At 44.8% G+C, this 18,193-nt stretch overlaps 1 protein-coding gene across 8 annotated transcripts in view; it reads left to right on the top strand.

Moving 5' to 3' along the window:
• NRXN3 (neurexin 3) overlaps positions 1–18,193 on the top strand; it is a gene marked incomplete at both ends in the record, with an annotated part of 1,628,308 nt that overhangs the window by 39,302 nt on the left and 1,570,813 nt on the right. For 7 of the 8 annotated variants that reach the window (XM_082647291.1, XM_082647290.1, XM_082647293.1 and 4 more), the window contains one exon: positions 14,350–14,379. In XM_082647291.1, the coding sequence (XP_082503417.1) occupies positions 14,350–14,379 (30 nt within the window). Of the gene's footprint in view, positions 1–14,349; positions 14,384–18,193 lie in introns of all 8 variants that reach the window. The other variant, XM_082647294.1, reaches the window with a different exon arrangement.

The raw sequence follows: 18,193 nt of genomic DNA, 5'->3' as shown, positions 1-18,193 counted from the left end.
AGAGAGGTTCACGGTCGCCAGCTGCCAGCGCAAACCAGGATCGCAGATGGCTGTGCCTCCGAAGCCTGTGCCTGTCTCTTCAAAACCCTGGCATTTCCAAGGCAGAGCTGTGGGCCAGGCGTACATCTTGTCTGTGTCTGCATTCCCAGCTCTGCACAGTGCATGGCACCGTAGTAGGACCTCAGAAGTACTTCTTGAGCTGAAAGTGTGGCCACAAGCACCAGGGGCAGTGTGGGTCTGTAGGGTCCGGAGACACGTTGGAGCTCAAAGGGTATTCTGTCTAAGAATTGTAACTCTTACTTTTCAGAGGAGGAAATGGAGGCCCAGGGAGGGGAGGGGCATCTCCAAGGCCATGTAACCCATTTGTGGCCCTGAAGGGATACCTTATCCCATGCTCCTGGCCATTAGGATCTGCCCTTGGGCTGCCTGTGGGGCAGGAGCGGGCAGTCCCAGCCCTGCCAAACTGTTTGCCCTCAGTCATCTCCCCACCCCCGATGTGTTCTAGAACTCTCTGCCAAAGGAGGTGAGGAAGAGGATGGGGTAGAGGAGGATCTCAGAGGCAGGGAACAGGGCTGGGGCCTGTGCTTGTGAGACCCCTCTCAACCCCTCCCCCAGAGACTCTCCCCCCAGCCGTGGGCTAGGGTGCTGTTTACGGTGCTCCAATAACAGCTTCTCTCCTCGGAAGGGATAATTTCTCAGGCTCTGCCTGCTGATTAGAGCTGGAATTTAAATGAAAAGCTGTGACCTTGTGGAAGTGCCCTAGTTATTCAGAGGCCTGATGAGGAAGTAGGCCTCTTGCTTCGGTCCACCGGAACCCTGGCAGGCGTGGGAGGAGGGGCTCCTGTCTGCCGGGGCCCAGAGGGGGCCTTGGTCCACGGTTGCTAGAAGCAGCTGACAGCCTTTGCTCGAGCCTCCCTCTGCCTGCTCTTGATCTCTGCCCCTTGTTGTCTTCCTCCTCCAGTCTAAGTCATCTCAGTGCTCTCCTTGGAGAGGGGACCTGCTGATCTGTCCTGAGCCCTGCTATGTCTCCAGGGAGTCCCTCGTCCAGCCTGAGGGACACCGTTCTTCACCCGAAGCCAGGAGGCAGTGCCTGACACGCTGCCTTGTGTTTATGGACACGGAGGCTTTGCTCTCGAAGCTTGCTGCTGGGAGAGGGGATCCGACCCACAGAACTAGCAGCATCAGCCTCGCCCAGGAGCCCGTTAGAAAGGCAGGATCTCAGGCATCACCCCAGACCTGTGGAGTCAGAACCTGCAAAGACCAAGAGCCCCAGGGATCTGCCCGTTAAAGCTGGAGACACACTGACCTAAAACTCCCCGTCTCTTTGGGGCCCACAGGGCTGTGTTTACTGAAGAAGGTGCATTCCACCTTGCTAAAGCCCTGTTCCTCATCTCTTCTGCTGGGCACAGAGTGAAAAATCCACTTTCTGGGTTGATAGGAGCTAAGAGGAAGAATGAGATTAAGGAAAGGGAAGGGAATGAACACTTAGCAACCACTGGGTCTGTGCAGGTCTCTGTTCAGGCACTTCCTCTATATGTGAGGCAAGGTAGCTGCCAGCTTTCACACGGCCTTCAAACTGAGGTTGATTTTTCACTTTTTAAATAGTTGAAAGCAATCAAAAGAAGAATAATGAGTGATGCAGAAATTTTATGAAATTCAGATTTCAGTGTTCACAAAGTTTTATTGGAACACAGGCACGCTTGTTCATTTCTGTATCATTTATGGCTGCTTTGCAAAGGCAGCTTGGAGCAGCTGCAACACAGACACTATGGCCTGCAAAGCCTAAAAGATTTATCATCTGGCCCTTTGCAGAAACAGTGTGCCACCTCTGGGTTAGGGCACAGGCTTGAAGCCAGATGCCCTGGGTTGACATCCTGCCTCTATCTCAGCACAGTATGGCCTGTTCAACTTAACTTTTCCTTTGTGGGCCCTACTTACCTCATCTGTAAAATGGGGACAATAAGTACCTACTTCATGGGGCTATTGTGAAGATTAAATGAGCTCATGCATGTCAAGTCTTTAGAACAGTGCCTGGCACATAGTAAGCAATGTATACATTAGCTATTTTTTTAAGTTATCTTGCTTGATCCTTTCCACATGTGTTTCTGTTTTACAGATGAAGATACTTAGGCTCAGAGAGGTCTAAAAACAAAAGAAAACATTCTTTTCCTGTGTCTTGGTCCCCCTAACTGTTCAGAGGATGCTCCCACTGCCGAGCTGTAGACACCTCTAAACACACCTGCTGTTTTCTCCTTGTCACACTCTCTCCCATCCTTCCTGATCTTTATGCATTCAGTAAAGAGGTCCCTCAGACTTAGATCCTGGCCACCATTGCTCTCAAGTGAGGCCAAGAAATCCCAGTAAGAGGGCGGAAAGGGGACTGATATTTGTAAAGAATCCACCATATGCCAGGTCCCTACCACTTCACAGATGAAGAAACTTGGTCTCCAAAACATCACATCCTTTGCCCAAGGCCAGAAGCAAGTATGGTAGGTATCAAGATTTAAATGCATCCTGGGGTCTCTGCTTTGTCATTCTGCCTCCCTTTGGCTCTGTTGCTTTCCCCAGGAGCTATGTGGCCTCGGGTAAGTCATTAACCTTTCTGGGTGTCAGGCTTCTTTAAATCAGGTGACCTCTCAGGCTTCTTCCATTCTGAGGATCTATGATTAGGCCATCTAACTGAGCTCTCTTGGGGAGGAGGATTCAGGAAAACGCCTTCTCCTCCATTACCAGAGACTGACAACTCCTAACTCCAGTGCTACCCGTTATATTTTTGTCTTTTCTTTCCTATTCTTTTGGGCAATAGTCCCACTGGCTTTTCTCTCTTATTTATTAGGAGAAACATTTATTGAGCTTGTATTTTGAGCCAGACACTGAAATACTATGTTTTTACGTGCATCAGTTAATTCTTTTGACACGCCCAGGAGGTGGATTCTGTTTTTAAACCCATTTCACCATGAACAAACTGACACTCAGGGATGTTAACTCATTAGTCCCGCCCAGTAAAAAGTGGTGGAGCAGGATGCAGACCCTGGTATGTCTGGCCCTGGAGATGTCTCCTGTGGAGTTCCAGCTAGAGCGTTCACCCCACAAAGGTACACTACTCCTGTACGTGGATGGTGTCAGCCTAGAACAGTGCCAGTACATCACAGGCACAGAGTAGACCCTTGCTCAGTGAATGAATAGCGCTCAAGGCTCAGTTCTTTGTTTTACCCCACACCCCTTTAAAAGACAGGCTGCTTTTTTGTTGGGGTTCACCCTGAGACAGAAGGTAATTGAACCAGTGTTTATTCAGTGCCCATCTTGGGCTCAGCTCAGTGGGGAATGCGGGCTGTAGGGAAATCCACCACTGCTGCGCGTAATTGGATTGGAAAGGGGCCCTTGGCTGGGCTAACAGTGCTCAGCTCCCAGCCAATTGCCCGGCTGGGGCCTGGGAAGAGCCCCTTGGCTCCTGTAGCTGTTCCCGATGAGTAGGTGTGAGTAAGGAGCTGCTTGCCAGCGTGCCTCCAGCTTCGGCTATAACTCAAAGGAGCAGATCACTAGGCCCTGGTGCCTTTTTCTAGAGCCTTTTAAAATCGCCTCCTTTACTGTCTTGGCAAGGCAGACTCACCGGGGTGCTGCTGATGGTCCCAGTTTGTTCCTCAGTTCTGGAGGGCAAGGTCAGGGTTAGAGCTGGAAAAACCATTAAAGTGATCCTGTCGTCTCAATGGGATAGTACTGCCCCTACCCCTGACCCTGCCAAACGTGTAGGATGGGTATTTGTTGCTCCAATAATGAGGGGGCATTGGTGGCATTTAGGAGGAAGGGACAACGAATGCTAAATATGCTGCAGTGTATGGGGAAGGTTCATTCAAAGATTGTGCTGTTCAAGATGCCGTTGGTGAGACCAAAGAGAAACTATTCTAGATTAATTCCTACTTTGTACAGGAGAGAAAACAGGCCATAGCGCTTCCCTGTAATTCAGCTGAGTCACACAGCCTATTTATGGCAGCACTGGAGACCCTCCCATCCCGAAGACCTGCCTAGGAAGGTCTGGAAAGCTCCTGGGCTAAGCTAGTCAGTTTGTGGGGCTGGGCCTCAGGAGGGGTGGGGCGATGGAATACAGCTGATTGTTGAGGACAGTGGGTGCCCTTATGGGGCCACTTAGCTGACTGTGCCTCCCCATGGAGGGAGGCATCTGAGGACGCCTGGGTAGGCGGTCTGCCGGTGCTGCCAGCTTACTGGAGAAGCGATGTTGGCAAGAGATGAGAGGGGGGGGTTGGAGGAGAGAGGGCTTAGATATGCCGGTCTCCTGAATAACAACAGCAGTGACTACAAGCTTTTGAGCCCTTCCTACGTGCCGTGAACTCTGCTTAGTGGTATCCATATGTGGTTGCATGTGATGGTCACAGTAATCCCGAGAAGATGCCTTACAAGTGAGATGCCGTTGTTTTACAGGAAAAAGGCACGGAATAGTTAACATGCTCAGAATCCCAGTTAGCAAGAGGTAGAGCTGGGATTTGAATCCAGGTTTTGCATTATTTAGAGCCGCGGTTTGCAAATTCTGGTGAGCATGAAAATCACCTGGAGAGTTAATGGAGGCGATCCAGGCTCATTGAAGTAAGACGTTTCCCCCAGGTGCTCCGATATGACCAAAGTTTGAAAACCAGTGTTTTAAAGGAAAGTGAAGGGACTTAAAAACTTCAGCATTAACTGCTGTTTTATACCCTCCATAAATTAAGGGAAGCAGGGAGGTGGGGGTGAGGAGATAGAAGGGAGGAGGGGATGAATGATCCCCCCTTTGAGCTCCATGGCACCTTAGGTCACGGGGCTAGTAAAGCCCTCATCATAATACACTCTGCTATAACCAGCTGTGTATTGTCCCCCACATGCCCACATCAGCCACTGTGGGCTCTTGAAGGACAGGGAGTCCCTTATTCTTGAGAACAGAGACTTATCCATGCCTGCATCCCCACTGCTTGCCATCTCGTATGTGTTCATAAACTTTGTTGCTAGAATCAGCATTTCAGAGATGGAAAGGAGCCAGATGGTTGTCAAGGTTCTTTGTGCACCTAATTTTTGAATCTGTTCTGTAAGAGTTTATTCAAACTTGGCTTGAACCACCGCAGTGATGAGTAACTCATTGCTCCTTTAGCCATTCTGTTCCATTCTAACAGCACTGAGTGTTCACAAGCTCTCCTTTATTCTGAATCACTATAGCTTTCACCACCTGTATTGCTTCCAGCCCTTGGAGACACACAAAATAGATCTAATTACACTTCCAGTGTTTGAAGACAGGGCTTTTGTCTTTAAGGATTTTCTTTTCTAAAGGCTAAAACGTCTCCAGTTTCTTTGGGCATTCTCATACAAGGAGGGTTTTCAGCTCTTTCATCCAGGTCATAGTTCTCTGAAAAAACAGCATTGTTTTGCTTCCTTTCCAAAGAAGGATGCCCACACCACATACAGTGTTACAGACATGCTGCAACCGATTCATTATAGAGTGGTAGCATTGCTCCCTTTTTCTAGACTCCCTACATCTATTAATGGCAGCATCAAACACCTTACTTTTTAAAAAATGACTATAGTATTAAATTGAACTTAAAGTCACTGAAAACTTTTAAGATTTTGTGTGCACTGCTCCTAAGCCATTTCTCTCCCCTTCCTGCACTTGTGCAATTGGTTTATTTGACTTAGACTTGGGGCCATTCTTTGATTTTGTCAAATTCATCCCTGGATTTTTAAAATCCAGCACACCATGGTCTATCTGGATACAGTTAATTCATCTAGCACATCTGCCCACCCTTCCAGCCTCATGTCATTCATGAACAAAGAGCTATTTTAGAGAAGTTCATGACATTTGGAGAGCAAGGACTTCCTCTTCTTTGGGAAGAGTCTTTTCTAGAAGCCATAATTGCTGATGCTTTAACCCTTAGAGTGACAAGCATGACTGCCTTCATCTCTCTTCCTTCCATGGTATTCATGAAAAAAGAAGCCACACCCACCCCTCCAGAGAGGTGGAATAGATTGGGAAGGTGCTGCAGACATTCTTTCCTCTTCCCTGTGGCTATGCCATACAGACACTGTTGGTGAGTCATGGGCGCCATTGAGGAAATACTTTCTGTTCAGTCCAGGTCACCATGCTGTAAGAACAAAGTTGGTCTAGAGGCAAATAGTGAGTGCGCTAGCACAGTTACATCCAACAAAGGGCTTAGTGGTGAGAATGGAATGTAGTGGCATCATGGAAGGACCAACCCAGAGGCACCTGCCTTGGAGAAATAGCAACAGGCTCTCCTCTGGAAATTATTACCATCATCAGTCCAACTATTCACTTCATCCCCAGTATTGTTCAAGGCTTGTGGAAAAGCCAAAATCATACAAGTAAACGGCTGATCTTCTGTTCGTGTCAGTTCATGATTGCTGTTGCGTGGTTTGTTGATGCCTCGTTTCATGCCTCAGCCTTTTTGATTATGGGTGGTGTTCTCAGGGTATCAGTTTGAACCATTTTAATTGTCATTTTTGTAGGTCAAAACCAGTCAAATAGTTTCATAGGGTTCAACCCAGTAAGTAGTTGCTTGGCCTCTTCAGAAATCATCTTGGTTCACAGAAACCCTATGTCTTAGAATTGGAATGGATTCTTGGTGGTTATCTTCTAAAACCCCACTTTGACTCTTCTGTGGCATTCTGGCAAGTGAAATATCCCCTATTATTCCACCCTCATCTTGCAGAATGCACTTGGTCCTTTATCTTGCATGCGCAACTTTTAAAATGTTTGAAGGTAGCTCTCATGTCCTTACCTAGCTCTCTCCCGTTTGGGCTGTGCGTAGCAGTTCCTTCAGCCATTCTGCATGTGACATGCTTTTGGACCTCTTAGCATCTGATTCTTCTCCTTTGGATATGTCTACCTCATTAATGCGCCTCCTAATATATGGCACTGTTCTCTGAACCAGAACCCTAGGTTTTGTGGTCAGTGATAAGAAGAGGTGGGACTTTTGACTTCTTTTTATTTGTGACCTCTGGGGGTTGGTGGGGGTAGTGGGAGGTTGTGCTTAAGTGCCACAATTTATATTTGCCCCTTAAAATTAAATTTTGCTTTTGCCTGCTCACATCTTTTGGGCCCTAATTCCGATGACTAAAGAGTTAGCTGTTCCTTTCAGCTTTAGTTCATTACAACACCCAGACAGCATGTCATGAATGTTCTCACCAAGTCATTTATCAAAATGCTGATCAGCTCTAGGCTCTGCTGTAAGCCACTGGAGAACCCCAGACAGGACAAGGAAACTGAAGTCCATGCTGAAGCTCGTGATGAAGGTCAGGAAATTGCCTGTGGAAGGGCTGGTCTGAGACACGACTGTGGAAGTAGGTGGAGCTTTCCTTCAGGCCCCACCCCTTAAGCATCCTTCTCCCCAGTCCCAGCCTGTCCCTATGTCCTCCCCTGCCCATGGTGGCAGACTTCCTCAACCTGTGACTGCGTGTCTTCATCCTTCCTTCTCATGTGTCCCTGTGCCACTCCTGTCTTTGGAGAAAGATCTTAAGCTTGGCTTCCTGATGATCTCGCACACAGGGCAGTGCAATGACTGAGGAGCCTGAGAGCAGCTTGTGTTCAGATTTGCATTTTAATGAGGGAAGTTGCTTAATAGCCCCAAGAAATGACCCAGGAAAGGAAAAGCTTCATATTTTAGTAGAATCTGGGGATGGAGATTGAGGAGAGGGAGATGGTGGCCATTTATGTAAAAGGGTTTCCCCAGGGCACCTTAAATCATGCTACACCAGAATCATACATGAAGTTGAATTAATGTCCAGACACTATTTTCTGCTCCTGAATTCTCCAAGACATGTCTCCTCCCTTCTCCACCAGCACTGAATTAGACAGGGTAGCTAGTGTCATAGTTACCATCCAGCCTGCAGAATCCACCTGCTGGCTTAGAATCCACATTTCACCACTTACTAAGCAGTGGGGTTTTGGCTCTAGGTCTTGGTTTCCTTACCTATAAAATCAACATTATAGCAATGACTTTCCCATAGAGCTGTATTTAATAGCATGACATATAGCCATGCCTTATATATAGCAGTCAACAGATATTAGCTACTGTTATAATTCTTTTTACTAAATTAACTGAATTTCCTCTCTTTTAAGCGCTTAAAATGCTAAGATGTGTATTTCTTCTTTCCCCTTCTCTTTTCCAAGTTCCCAATCACCCTGCAGACACGATGGTTACCTGTGGCTTCTCTTTCTGTCAGGCCCCACCCCCTACCATCTTCACCATCTCCTTACTTCCTCCAGAAACATAGGGTGAATGTCTCCATTACCTTCTGATTTTATGTAATTACTCTTTTTAAAAGTCCTTGTGGCTTCATAAAAATTCAACGTTGGCTCTTGGCACTTATAGCAATTAGTGACATTTCATTTCCCTACTTCAGTATGGGAAAAGAGATGATATGTGTGGATTTTACAGGGAGAGAAAAGTTACCCTGAAAGTGAATGAGAGAAAAGTCTTGGCAGAGATAACTTGCTCCCCCTCCCCCGAATCTCTCTCTCTCTTTTTTTTTTTCCATGAGTGACTTCCTTCTTCCCCTGAAATACCTTCCCCAATTACCCAGCCAAAATGAAGGAAGGAAGGAGGATTAAAAACTATCTGAGGGGGTGGGATATTATAGATTCGAGGGGGACACAGTACTAGATTAAATGATGGAGGCCTTCAACTTCTGGCCTGGTTCCTGAACATTGCATCTTCCTTTTGCCTGTTTCAGTAAATGTTTTCTATTCTCTGTATTAGTCATTTTCATGACAGGCTTCATGATGGCCACAGCCACTTACAAATGACTTTGCTTTCGTAGCCATTTCCATTCTCCTGAGCCGCAAAAGCAGCTATCTCCATAGGGATTTTCCCAAAAGGTATAACATAGTCTAGAGGGCCATACGTATATTTTGCATATAATCTACATATGATTTGCAGTCTGTTCTAAAGCAGTTTCAACTTTGCATGTCTTACCTACTGATGATCTTTTTCTCTTCTTGTTCTTGTATGTACCCTGAGAACCTGTGCACCACAGATAGATAGGCACAAGAAGGGTGGGACATAGCACTAGAAAGAGTGAAGAGAAGGGTAAAAAACCTCAGACATCTTCGTGGGATCCAGAATGGTCCCTGGATCCAGCTAGGGTAGCACTTTGACAGTGTGTGACATCTACATAGGAAACATTTCAGTTGCTTTCTAATTTTTATAATTATTTTTAAAAAGGCATTGTAGTTCCATAAGAATTCTGTATTGAAAATTCTCAATATCCTGACCATCAAAGGCTCTTCCGAGCTCACTTCCTGTTCCCTACCCTCCATTAGGTGAACTTTTATGGAGCTGGCTTTTGAATCTTCATTGAAGATCTATTCAAATTCAGAGCTGATGGTGGGATTGTTTTGGAAAGATGTGGTCCCCTTTGCTTCCCTGAGCCCCCTGTTCCAGCCCATATCTTGTCTTTTAGCAGCCCTGAACATCAGGTTCAGATTAAATGCCAAACTGCAAACCCAGCCAGGTGCTAGTCCCAAGGCTGGCTGTGTGGTCTGCGGGGCTACTGCTGACCCTCTGTTTCTGAAATTGACAAGAAGGGTGATCTTCATTCCCCTCCCCCCGCCCCGCTTTCCTCATCAACCACATACATAACACACAGCCAGCATAGATCGCTTTTCCTTCCTTGCTAATTATATCCTTCTCAGTTAAGATTTTTTTTTGAGCATTATTTTTCTGTATCTATATTGGAAAGCCATATAGTTCCTTTTTCTTTTTGAATGTAAAATTTTACTTTACTGTTGAATATGCATGTAAAAAAAAGAACCTCCAGGATATCTTAATATCCCCCATCCCTCCCAGGTTAAGACTCAGTGCTCTGGCCCCTTTTTCTTTGAGGATTCATTCACTTACATGGGCACAGACCCTCTCTTTCATGAAGTGGAGGTGATACACTTTCATATTTGTCCTGACTTTCTTGCAGACCTTAGTCCCATACTGTTAAATGCACCTTAGACATTCTGCTTGAGCGATTCTTCTGTTTCTTCAACTTATCATGCCTAAAACAGAACTCATTATCGCCCTCATTCCAAATCCATCTCCCAACTCCATCCCACCTTCCTATTTCTGACAATGCTTCACTCAGTCTCCCATCCGTTCTTCCCCTGAAGCATCTCATCGGTCACCCAAAGCCTGTTGCATCCTCTTTTCCCCTTTTCCTTCCTGCTGCCACGATACTAATTTAGGCCCTCTGCCTATGACAGATCTTTCTGCCTCTCTTTTCCCTCTACTCCGTCCTGTCCACACCATTGCCAAAGCAATCTTCCTCAACATCATTTTCCCTGGGTTATTCTCCTGCCCACAAGCCCTCAATGTCTCCCATCAGCTGCAAGATCAAGTCCTTTTTCTTTAGCCTGGGAACTCAAGGCCTTCATACAACGGTTCCATACTTTGATTCTTAAGATCACCTTTCACTTCTTCCTCAGATGAACCGTTTGTATGTGTTCATTGTTATTCGTACAGCTCGCATTACATACCTACCACGTGCCTGGCAGTGTCCTGGGTGTTCCAGAAAGTTGACGTGAAAGTCCTTATAAATGCAATTGGTGGTCTTGGGAGGTAGTGGTGTTAACCTGGCACGTCCTCCGTCGCTCTTCATCCTAAACCGTCTTCCAAGGCATATTGTAAATCCCACTTTCCTCCAGAAACCTCTGCTGCACACCCAGGGCCCTCCTCACTGTCCTACCGTCCTTATTGTCTGAATTAATCATTTGACGCTTACCAGTTACCCATCATTCATTCCTCATTCACTCACCAAATACATACGGAGCACCTACCGTGTGTCAGGCACTATGCTTCGTGTTGCCTCACACATCGGTATATTTTTATAGCATAAACAAAAAAACAATAACCCTTATATAGTCCTTACCATGTACAGGCACTGCTTTACATATATTCATTTGTTTAATCCTCAAAACAACCTATGAATTTGGCATGATAATTATCCAAATTTTACAGATGGGAAGTCAAGGCATCGAGATGTTTAGCAACGTTCCTAGGGTCACAAACTAGAAAGTAACAAAGGTGGGATTCAAATCTGGCTCTGAAGTCCTTGATCTTAACCCCTAGCCTTCACTGTCAGGTACCACTATATATGTATCATATGTATGTTTGTGTAAATATAAACACACACACACACCTTCCCAACTAGACTCTAGACTCTTCGAGGTTGACAACTATGTACCATACTTGTTTGCATCCCACCACCTTATGCAGCCTTTACATATAGTAGGTACTTGAATCATTTGTTTGCTTGATTCTTGTTTCTTCCATTCACTTTTGGGGGGATCTGAGGTCTTTTTGCAGCAAGTAGGAGGGTTTGGGGGTGGAAGGGGAGAGAAACAGAATTTCGGAATAGACCTAGACCCTCTGGAATTCCTGGTTTCCAGTTCTTAACTCTGCAAGCTTAGGGGGTAGGTTTGTATAAGAGAAGATACTAATGTCAAAGCTCATGAAAGTGCAAACATTCCCTCCTCAAAAAGCAGAATAAAACTCAAACCATATTACGTTTACACAGTTTCTCCCCTCTCTCATGTTATTTCCTGTTATACTTGTTTATGTCTGTTTTGCTTTGTTGCCTACAAAACCGAAGTTTTGACACCAGGATCTCAGATTTGCATTCCTGTCCTGATATTTCTCTTTCAGATTTTCTGTAAGTTGAAGAATATGTACATTTTATTTGAGTCACAATACTGCAACTACATATGTAGCTTAATAAAACCTGACAAGTACATATGTAAATTTTAAAACACAGGTGGTGGATATTTGCATTTTAAAAGGATTCTTCCTTTTACAGAAGTTTCCACTGCAGGGTTCCATTGTATATCCAATTCCTCTTAGTGCATTTATCATACAATTTAATTTACCAAAATTTGATTTATATGTCACTCTGAAGGGGTAGCTCTCGAGTTCTAGTGAGCACAAGAATCACTCGTGCGACTTATTTAAAATTCAGATCTTTCCCCATCTCCTCCCCAAGATTCTAATTCATTAGGACTTGGGTGGGGCCCAGGCTCTTCACTGTTCATAAGTATCCCCAGGCGGCTGATGCAGGTGGTCAGTGAAATGTGTTTTGGGAAACACAGCTTCAAAGAAACACAGGTAATACATAAATGGGCCCAACTGTAGGGGCTTCTCCAGGGCTTTGAACACCCTCTGAATACCAAGTGTCCCGTTTCCTCTTCATTTGGCAAATTTTTGTTTACTCTTCTGCCTCTCTTCTACTCACACCTCCCAGCTGCCAAACATCTTTAATTGCAGGTATAAAAATGTTTGTCCTTTCATTTAAAAAATGACATAGAGCATTGTGTAAATTTGAAGTAGATAATGTGTTGATTAGATACACTCTTATGACACACCTTCATGTCATCACATAGTTACCATTTCCTTCTTACGGTGAAGACATTTAAGGTCTACTCTGAGCATTTACGTTTCAAGTACACAATATAGTACTGTTGGCCTTTTATTTTTAACCTCCATTTTGCTCTTAGGGATCTCTTTGGATCTTCCTTATTCTCATTTCTTGATGCTGACAACCCTCCTGTGAATTCACGCACCTATTCTGTACCCGTTCCCCCGTCACCTACGCCACCGACCTGCCCCAGGCCCTCCCTCTTAGCGTGCTAGGTCCGGATGCTGAAGGCTATGGCTTGGTCCAGAAATACCAGGCATTTTATGAATAGTTACTTCTGCTCAGGTTTCTCTTAGTCAAATCTAGCGCCTTTGTTCTTTCTTCTTCTTATCCCCTCCAAATACCCCTGAAATACCAAAACTTAATTTTTTAAATAAAACAGATTATGAGAATGACTTGCTTTGGCATGATTCCCTTCCTCCATGAGTATTAATATCCTAGGCCTTGAGAGATGAACGCCAGAAATGTACATTTAAAATACGATAATAGTTTAATGAAATTTGTTTAGAAAAAATGACTGACATGTATGGCACATGTATCTATGTATTTAATATATCATTGAGCTTTAAAAAGTCAGTTGCTTGACCCATATTTTGTCTTCGATTACTTCTCTAAATCTCTAGTTATCTCCAAAAACATTTACAGATTTCCATGCTTTAGAGATTTTTCTCCTTTATTAATCTCCTATATCCCTGAATTTTACTCTGTGTAAAGTTGAGGTCACTCTGGGGTGATCTCCAAGTAACTCTGGTAGTAATAAAAGCAACGGAAGAGCAAAGAGCCATCACGGTTGGCTACTGGTTGGAAATCTTTTCTTTTAATAGATGTATCAGGACTTATGCTTCCCTTGAAGTAATGAGCTCTTAAGAGCCCTGCGTGACTTCCACAAGAACATAGTGAGAGGTTCTGCTACTTGTTTATTGGGCCTCCGTGTACCTTCTTTAATCCATTCAGTGCTTGGCTAGGCCTCTGTAATCAAAGATGAGGGACTTTATAGGAAAAGTTGGCGGTGGAGGATGGACAGAGGTAAGGGGTGTGGTTGTCACTGGGTGAAGGCAAGGATCATATGGAGGTAGTTTCAGGTTGTCTAACTCTTGAACGCAGGAACTCATTTTTTTTTTAAATATTTATTTATCATTTATTTATTTATTTATTTAGGCTGTGCTGGGTATTAGTTGCCGTATACGGGATCTCTAGTTGCAGCATGTGGACTAATTAGTTGCAGCATGCGAACTCTTAGTTGTGGCATGCATGTGGGATCTAGTTCCCCAACCAGGGATTGAACCTGGGCCCCCCGCGTTGGGAGCGTGGAGCCTTACTCACTGGACCACCAGGGAAGTCCCGCAGGAACTCATTTTGTGTGTTCAGTGTGGTCCAACTTTTGTAGAAGCGACTACTGTATCTAGGGGGAAAGAAAAGTTGGATGGTAATCTCTGGATGTGGGATTACAGCTGATTTTTTTTCTTTTCTGAATTTTCCAAAGTTTCTACAGTGACAGTGTATTATTATTAAAAACAATTTAAAAGAAAGAAAGAAACCTACTTTGCCCAGCGCCTGGAGTCTCTTTCCTAGGGGACCTAATCTTTCATAGATTTATCTCAGATCCTACCTGTTGCATAGAAACAATGGTGAAAGGAAAGTTCTCGTGATGTGGCCGAGAGGTTCAGCAAACAAAAGACTGACCTTGAACTGGAGGGCCCGGGACGTTCTGCCCTGCATTTCAGTGCTCGTTGCATGCTCCTCAGTATGTGTGGATGCCCCTGCCACTCCTTCCACTCAAGAATTAAGAGAAGATTGTCTGGCATTTGGGATTCTAACTTTGTCTTCTTTCTTTTATCCTTCCCCTCCTCCCCACCCCCCCACCCCGACTCCTCTTCTCCCCTCTCTTCCTTCCTCAAGGCCTCTCCCACCTCATGATGAGTGAACAAGGTAGGTGCTCTGTGCTCGTGGTGCTGCAGCTGCCTGAATTGCTTGCCTTCGTGCCTCTGGCTGGTCGCTCAGAGCCTCATCATCCCTGGCAGGCCATTTGCTGCCTGTCTCTCCTACCATGGGCCAGGCTGGCAGCAGGGCCATCCTGTGGTGGGGGGCACCTTTCCCAATGCATCGTGGTTTCCTGCCCCCATCACCCCCTTGGCTTCTCCATTATGCACCATCATTTGTCATCCTGGGCACTGGCTCTGCCGGGCTGCCTCCAAGAGAGAAGCATGAAACAAGCCATGACGGTGTCGATAATGGGGGTGAATGAAGCTAATTTCAGAGCAACAGAGCGGTTAACTTCTTCCCTAAGCCCCATGCTGGGGCCCCAGGTTGGGGGAGAGGAGCTGGGCTTCTCTGAATTTCACTCTGAGTAAAGGTTTGCTTATTGTCTTCCCCTCCATCCCACTGCCCATTGTAATGACTTTTAGCCCCAGAGCCCCGAATGGTCAAAGGGAACCCTTGGGGGTTTGACTGTTTTCAGTTTTGTATAAAAGCAAAAACCACCGAAAGAACATGCTAATGTCCTCATGGCAGGATTCTAACTCATTATACACCCTGAAGAAAACTGCATATAAAGATCTGTAAATTCAGCATCTGCAACCTAAAATATTCAATTATGCAGGAAATGAACTGTGCAGGAAATTCAGCTCAGCTAAGCACAGGGTGGGCTGTGAATGAAGCCTTTTTCTCCTAAATAAAAATTTTCCATATTATCAGCCTAAATCAGGATTCAAGAACTGAGCCTACTTAAAACTGTCTTTTTCTTCACCGTTCAATTGCTGCTATTGTGTTTCTTCTGCTCTTTGGAATGATTGCCAGATGGGTCTACCTGCCACGCCCTGACACCAAAAGACTGTACTTTAATTTCTCTTGTCTTTTTCAAAATACACATGGGATTCAGTGCCTTTTTTTGGAGGACCAAAGAAAAGGGAAAGGAGAGGTATTTCCACGTTCTGCTGTTTTTTCTTGATTTTTGAGTAGGGTGGGGCAGCACGGAAGGACACCCCCCACACACACACACCCATTTCCTTACACTGGATCCGTCAGACAGTGTTGCCATAAAGGGGAGTATATGATCAGATCAAGGAACAACCCAGGTCTGAGGGAAGTTTGCTTATGGTGTCCAGGTAGCTGCGGAGGTGGGCAATTGAGGGCAACCTGACTTGATAAGGCAGGACAAGGAGGAAGCACACTTTACCAACAGAATTGTATCCTCCAGACCTGAGGCAAGATCCATGATGTGGACTCTGGACATTTCAATGAACACATGGTCTGGTATAGGAGCAGATGTCAAAGAACAGAGCTGGACGGAGGGGGTCAGGTGAGTTTTCCAGTGTTAGATGGCGCTCTGGAAGAGGTTGGGATGAAGTCTCTCTATTCTTGTAGGTGAGTGAGAGAAGTTATCCCCCTACAGCAGGTTACTATGAAGTGAATATGAGTAGGGGGTGCTCTTTATGTTGACTTAGTATCCAGGTAGTTTGAGAGAGTTATGCATATCTCCACAGAGTGGTAAGACCCAAGCTCTATGAATTGCTGGAATTTGGTGGCCCGACCTCGATAATAAGTTCCACCAGAAAAAGCAGGCCCTCAGAGTCCTGATGACAAGATGCCCTTCTACATTCTCTCATCTTATGCTCTCAGCTGCCCTTTTGGAGTTCTAGCTTTTACAATGGCTTGGAAGTCTGAGTGTATCATATGGGTGATGTCATAGCATAGAGTCTAGGTAGATGAGATAGGCTGGTGGGGACTTCTTTAATCTTGATTCAGTTTATTTCAGACCCACTGATGAGCACTCAACATTGAAGTGTACATGAGTAGAGAATTCAGACATACTATGTACACATGCTCTGGGGGGTAAGTCAGGAATCTTCTAGAAAAACAGTCTTTAGGCAATGAAATAATGACAGACACGGATATTGTGAATCCCTCTTGAGAGAGGTTTTCAAAAAAGGATGCAGAATTCTTCTGGGTGGTCAGTGTCACTAAGATTTGAAGGTGCAATTTGCTGTTTAATTTGTTTCTAAGAAGGTCCTTTGACCCCATTCCTCCTCCTCTCATTCTTTTCCATTTCCCACCGTTTGCCCTTGTGATGATTACCTAAAAAGCCAATACTCCTTTCCTTTTCCTTATTCCTTCAACATGAAAGAAAGAGATTTCTGTCTGGTTCTTGCTGAATCTCCAGAATTTGTTTTTGATGCCCATAAATATGTGTGGAAATACTGACGTATGTTGTGTGTGTACCACCTATACATGTATGTCATACTCTTGATCCTCATGACTCATATTAATGTTGAGAAAATACAGGAGAACTTAGATTCTCTGAAACTTTCCCTAAACGATTTTACCTTGGTTAAGTGTGTGCAATTTCACATACATGTGGCTATGCAGTGCTTTTGCATGCAGATTTGGTCATGTTTCTAAGGATGGGACTGAGAAGAAACTAATGGGAAAAAGCTTAAACGTGAAGCTGATGGAAGCAGCCTTGCTGGTCACACTGTTTAAGCAAAACATTGTGCATTTGTTTTGTGCTGCCTTCTCAAGATTGTACTGCTGTTGCCATTACTATTGTGGGTTTTGTTATGTGTGTTACATTTCTTTGTGTGTCTGCAGTGTGCTGATGTTTTACTCTCCCTGCTCTCTCTCTCTCTCTTGCCGCCTCCATGGTGGACACCATGCTTCCTCTACATAACTGGACGTTCCTTTCTGTAGGTAGAAGTAAAGGTAGAGATCATTTTATTTTTATCATTATAACTATCAATCTGCCTTCTGAAATATTCATGTATACAAGGGGAATTGTTGATTCTGATGAATATAGTCCAGATTTTAACAGTGTTTTTAACAAAAACTAAAAGAAAATAAAAAGCCAATGCTACCACTTTCCTTCAATGTACTTCATACTCGGTGGTTGGGGATCATTCTGAGTTGGCCTGCCTCCCTCGAAATCCAGGATGAGCCTTACCCATTATGGTGTGCTGCTTCTAGCAGGAATGGGGGGTTCTGAAAGTGGTTGTGCAGTGTTGGGAAGATATATTTTACTTAACTCAGGGTATTCTAAGATCCCCTCCAGTAAATGTACTGAAGGGACAGGAAAGATGTGAAATGAAGTGCCAATGTGTCATCACTTGGGAATAACTGGATTCAGGGAGGGAAGGATGATAGATGAGAAAGGGGAGAGGATTGGAGAATAGCTTGAAATTTTATTTAATGTGAAATTTGGGGGGATATTTATTGCTCTTTTATCTTCTGTGTTACATATTCTGTATTTTGGGGAGTGGAAGTCTTCTGATTGGGGGTGATGAGCTGAGAATGGTGGGACTGGAGGTGTGGAAGAACATAGGAATGACAGTGCATTACATCATAAGGAAAAAGTGGAGAAAGAGACAACACTGGATTTTAACTTACCAAGTCCACCTTTTGCTGGGCAGCCTGGGAAAAGGAGAGGCGCTGAGCAGATGCGCTTGCTCTGATGTTCCGACATGCCTTTCAGTGCTTCACACCTTTGGGTACCACAGCTCACTCATCCATCCCTAATCAAAGCTGTCAGCGACCTGAGCCTGGAGGACCTGCCTCACCAGCTCAAATTGGATTAGCTGTTCAGGACTGAAGGGAGAGGTTAATTAATAAATTATAAACATGTATTTGCATTTGGTTCTCCCCTTTTCCTTCCTAACACTCCAGTCCCTATCTCTGTGAAGCCATGTGCCTCTGTTTCCTGTAAAGATTGGCAAATAACAGAAATAGGAAATGTGAATTCTGGCATGAAGAT

This window comes from Grampus griseus (assembly GCF_964374135.1).
Source record: "Grampus griseus genome assembly, chromosome: 2".
Lineage (NCBI taxonomy): Eukaryota > Metazoa > Chordata > Mammalia > Artiodactyla > Delphinidae > Grampus > Grampus griseus.
The sequence above is the reverse complement of the archived record's forward strand: the minus strand, read 5'-3'. Positions and strand labels throughout refer to the sequence as shown.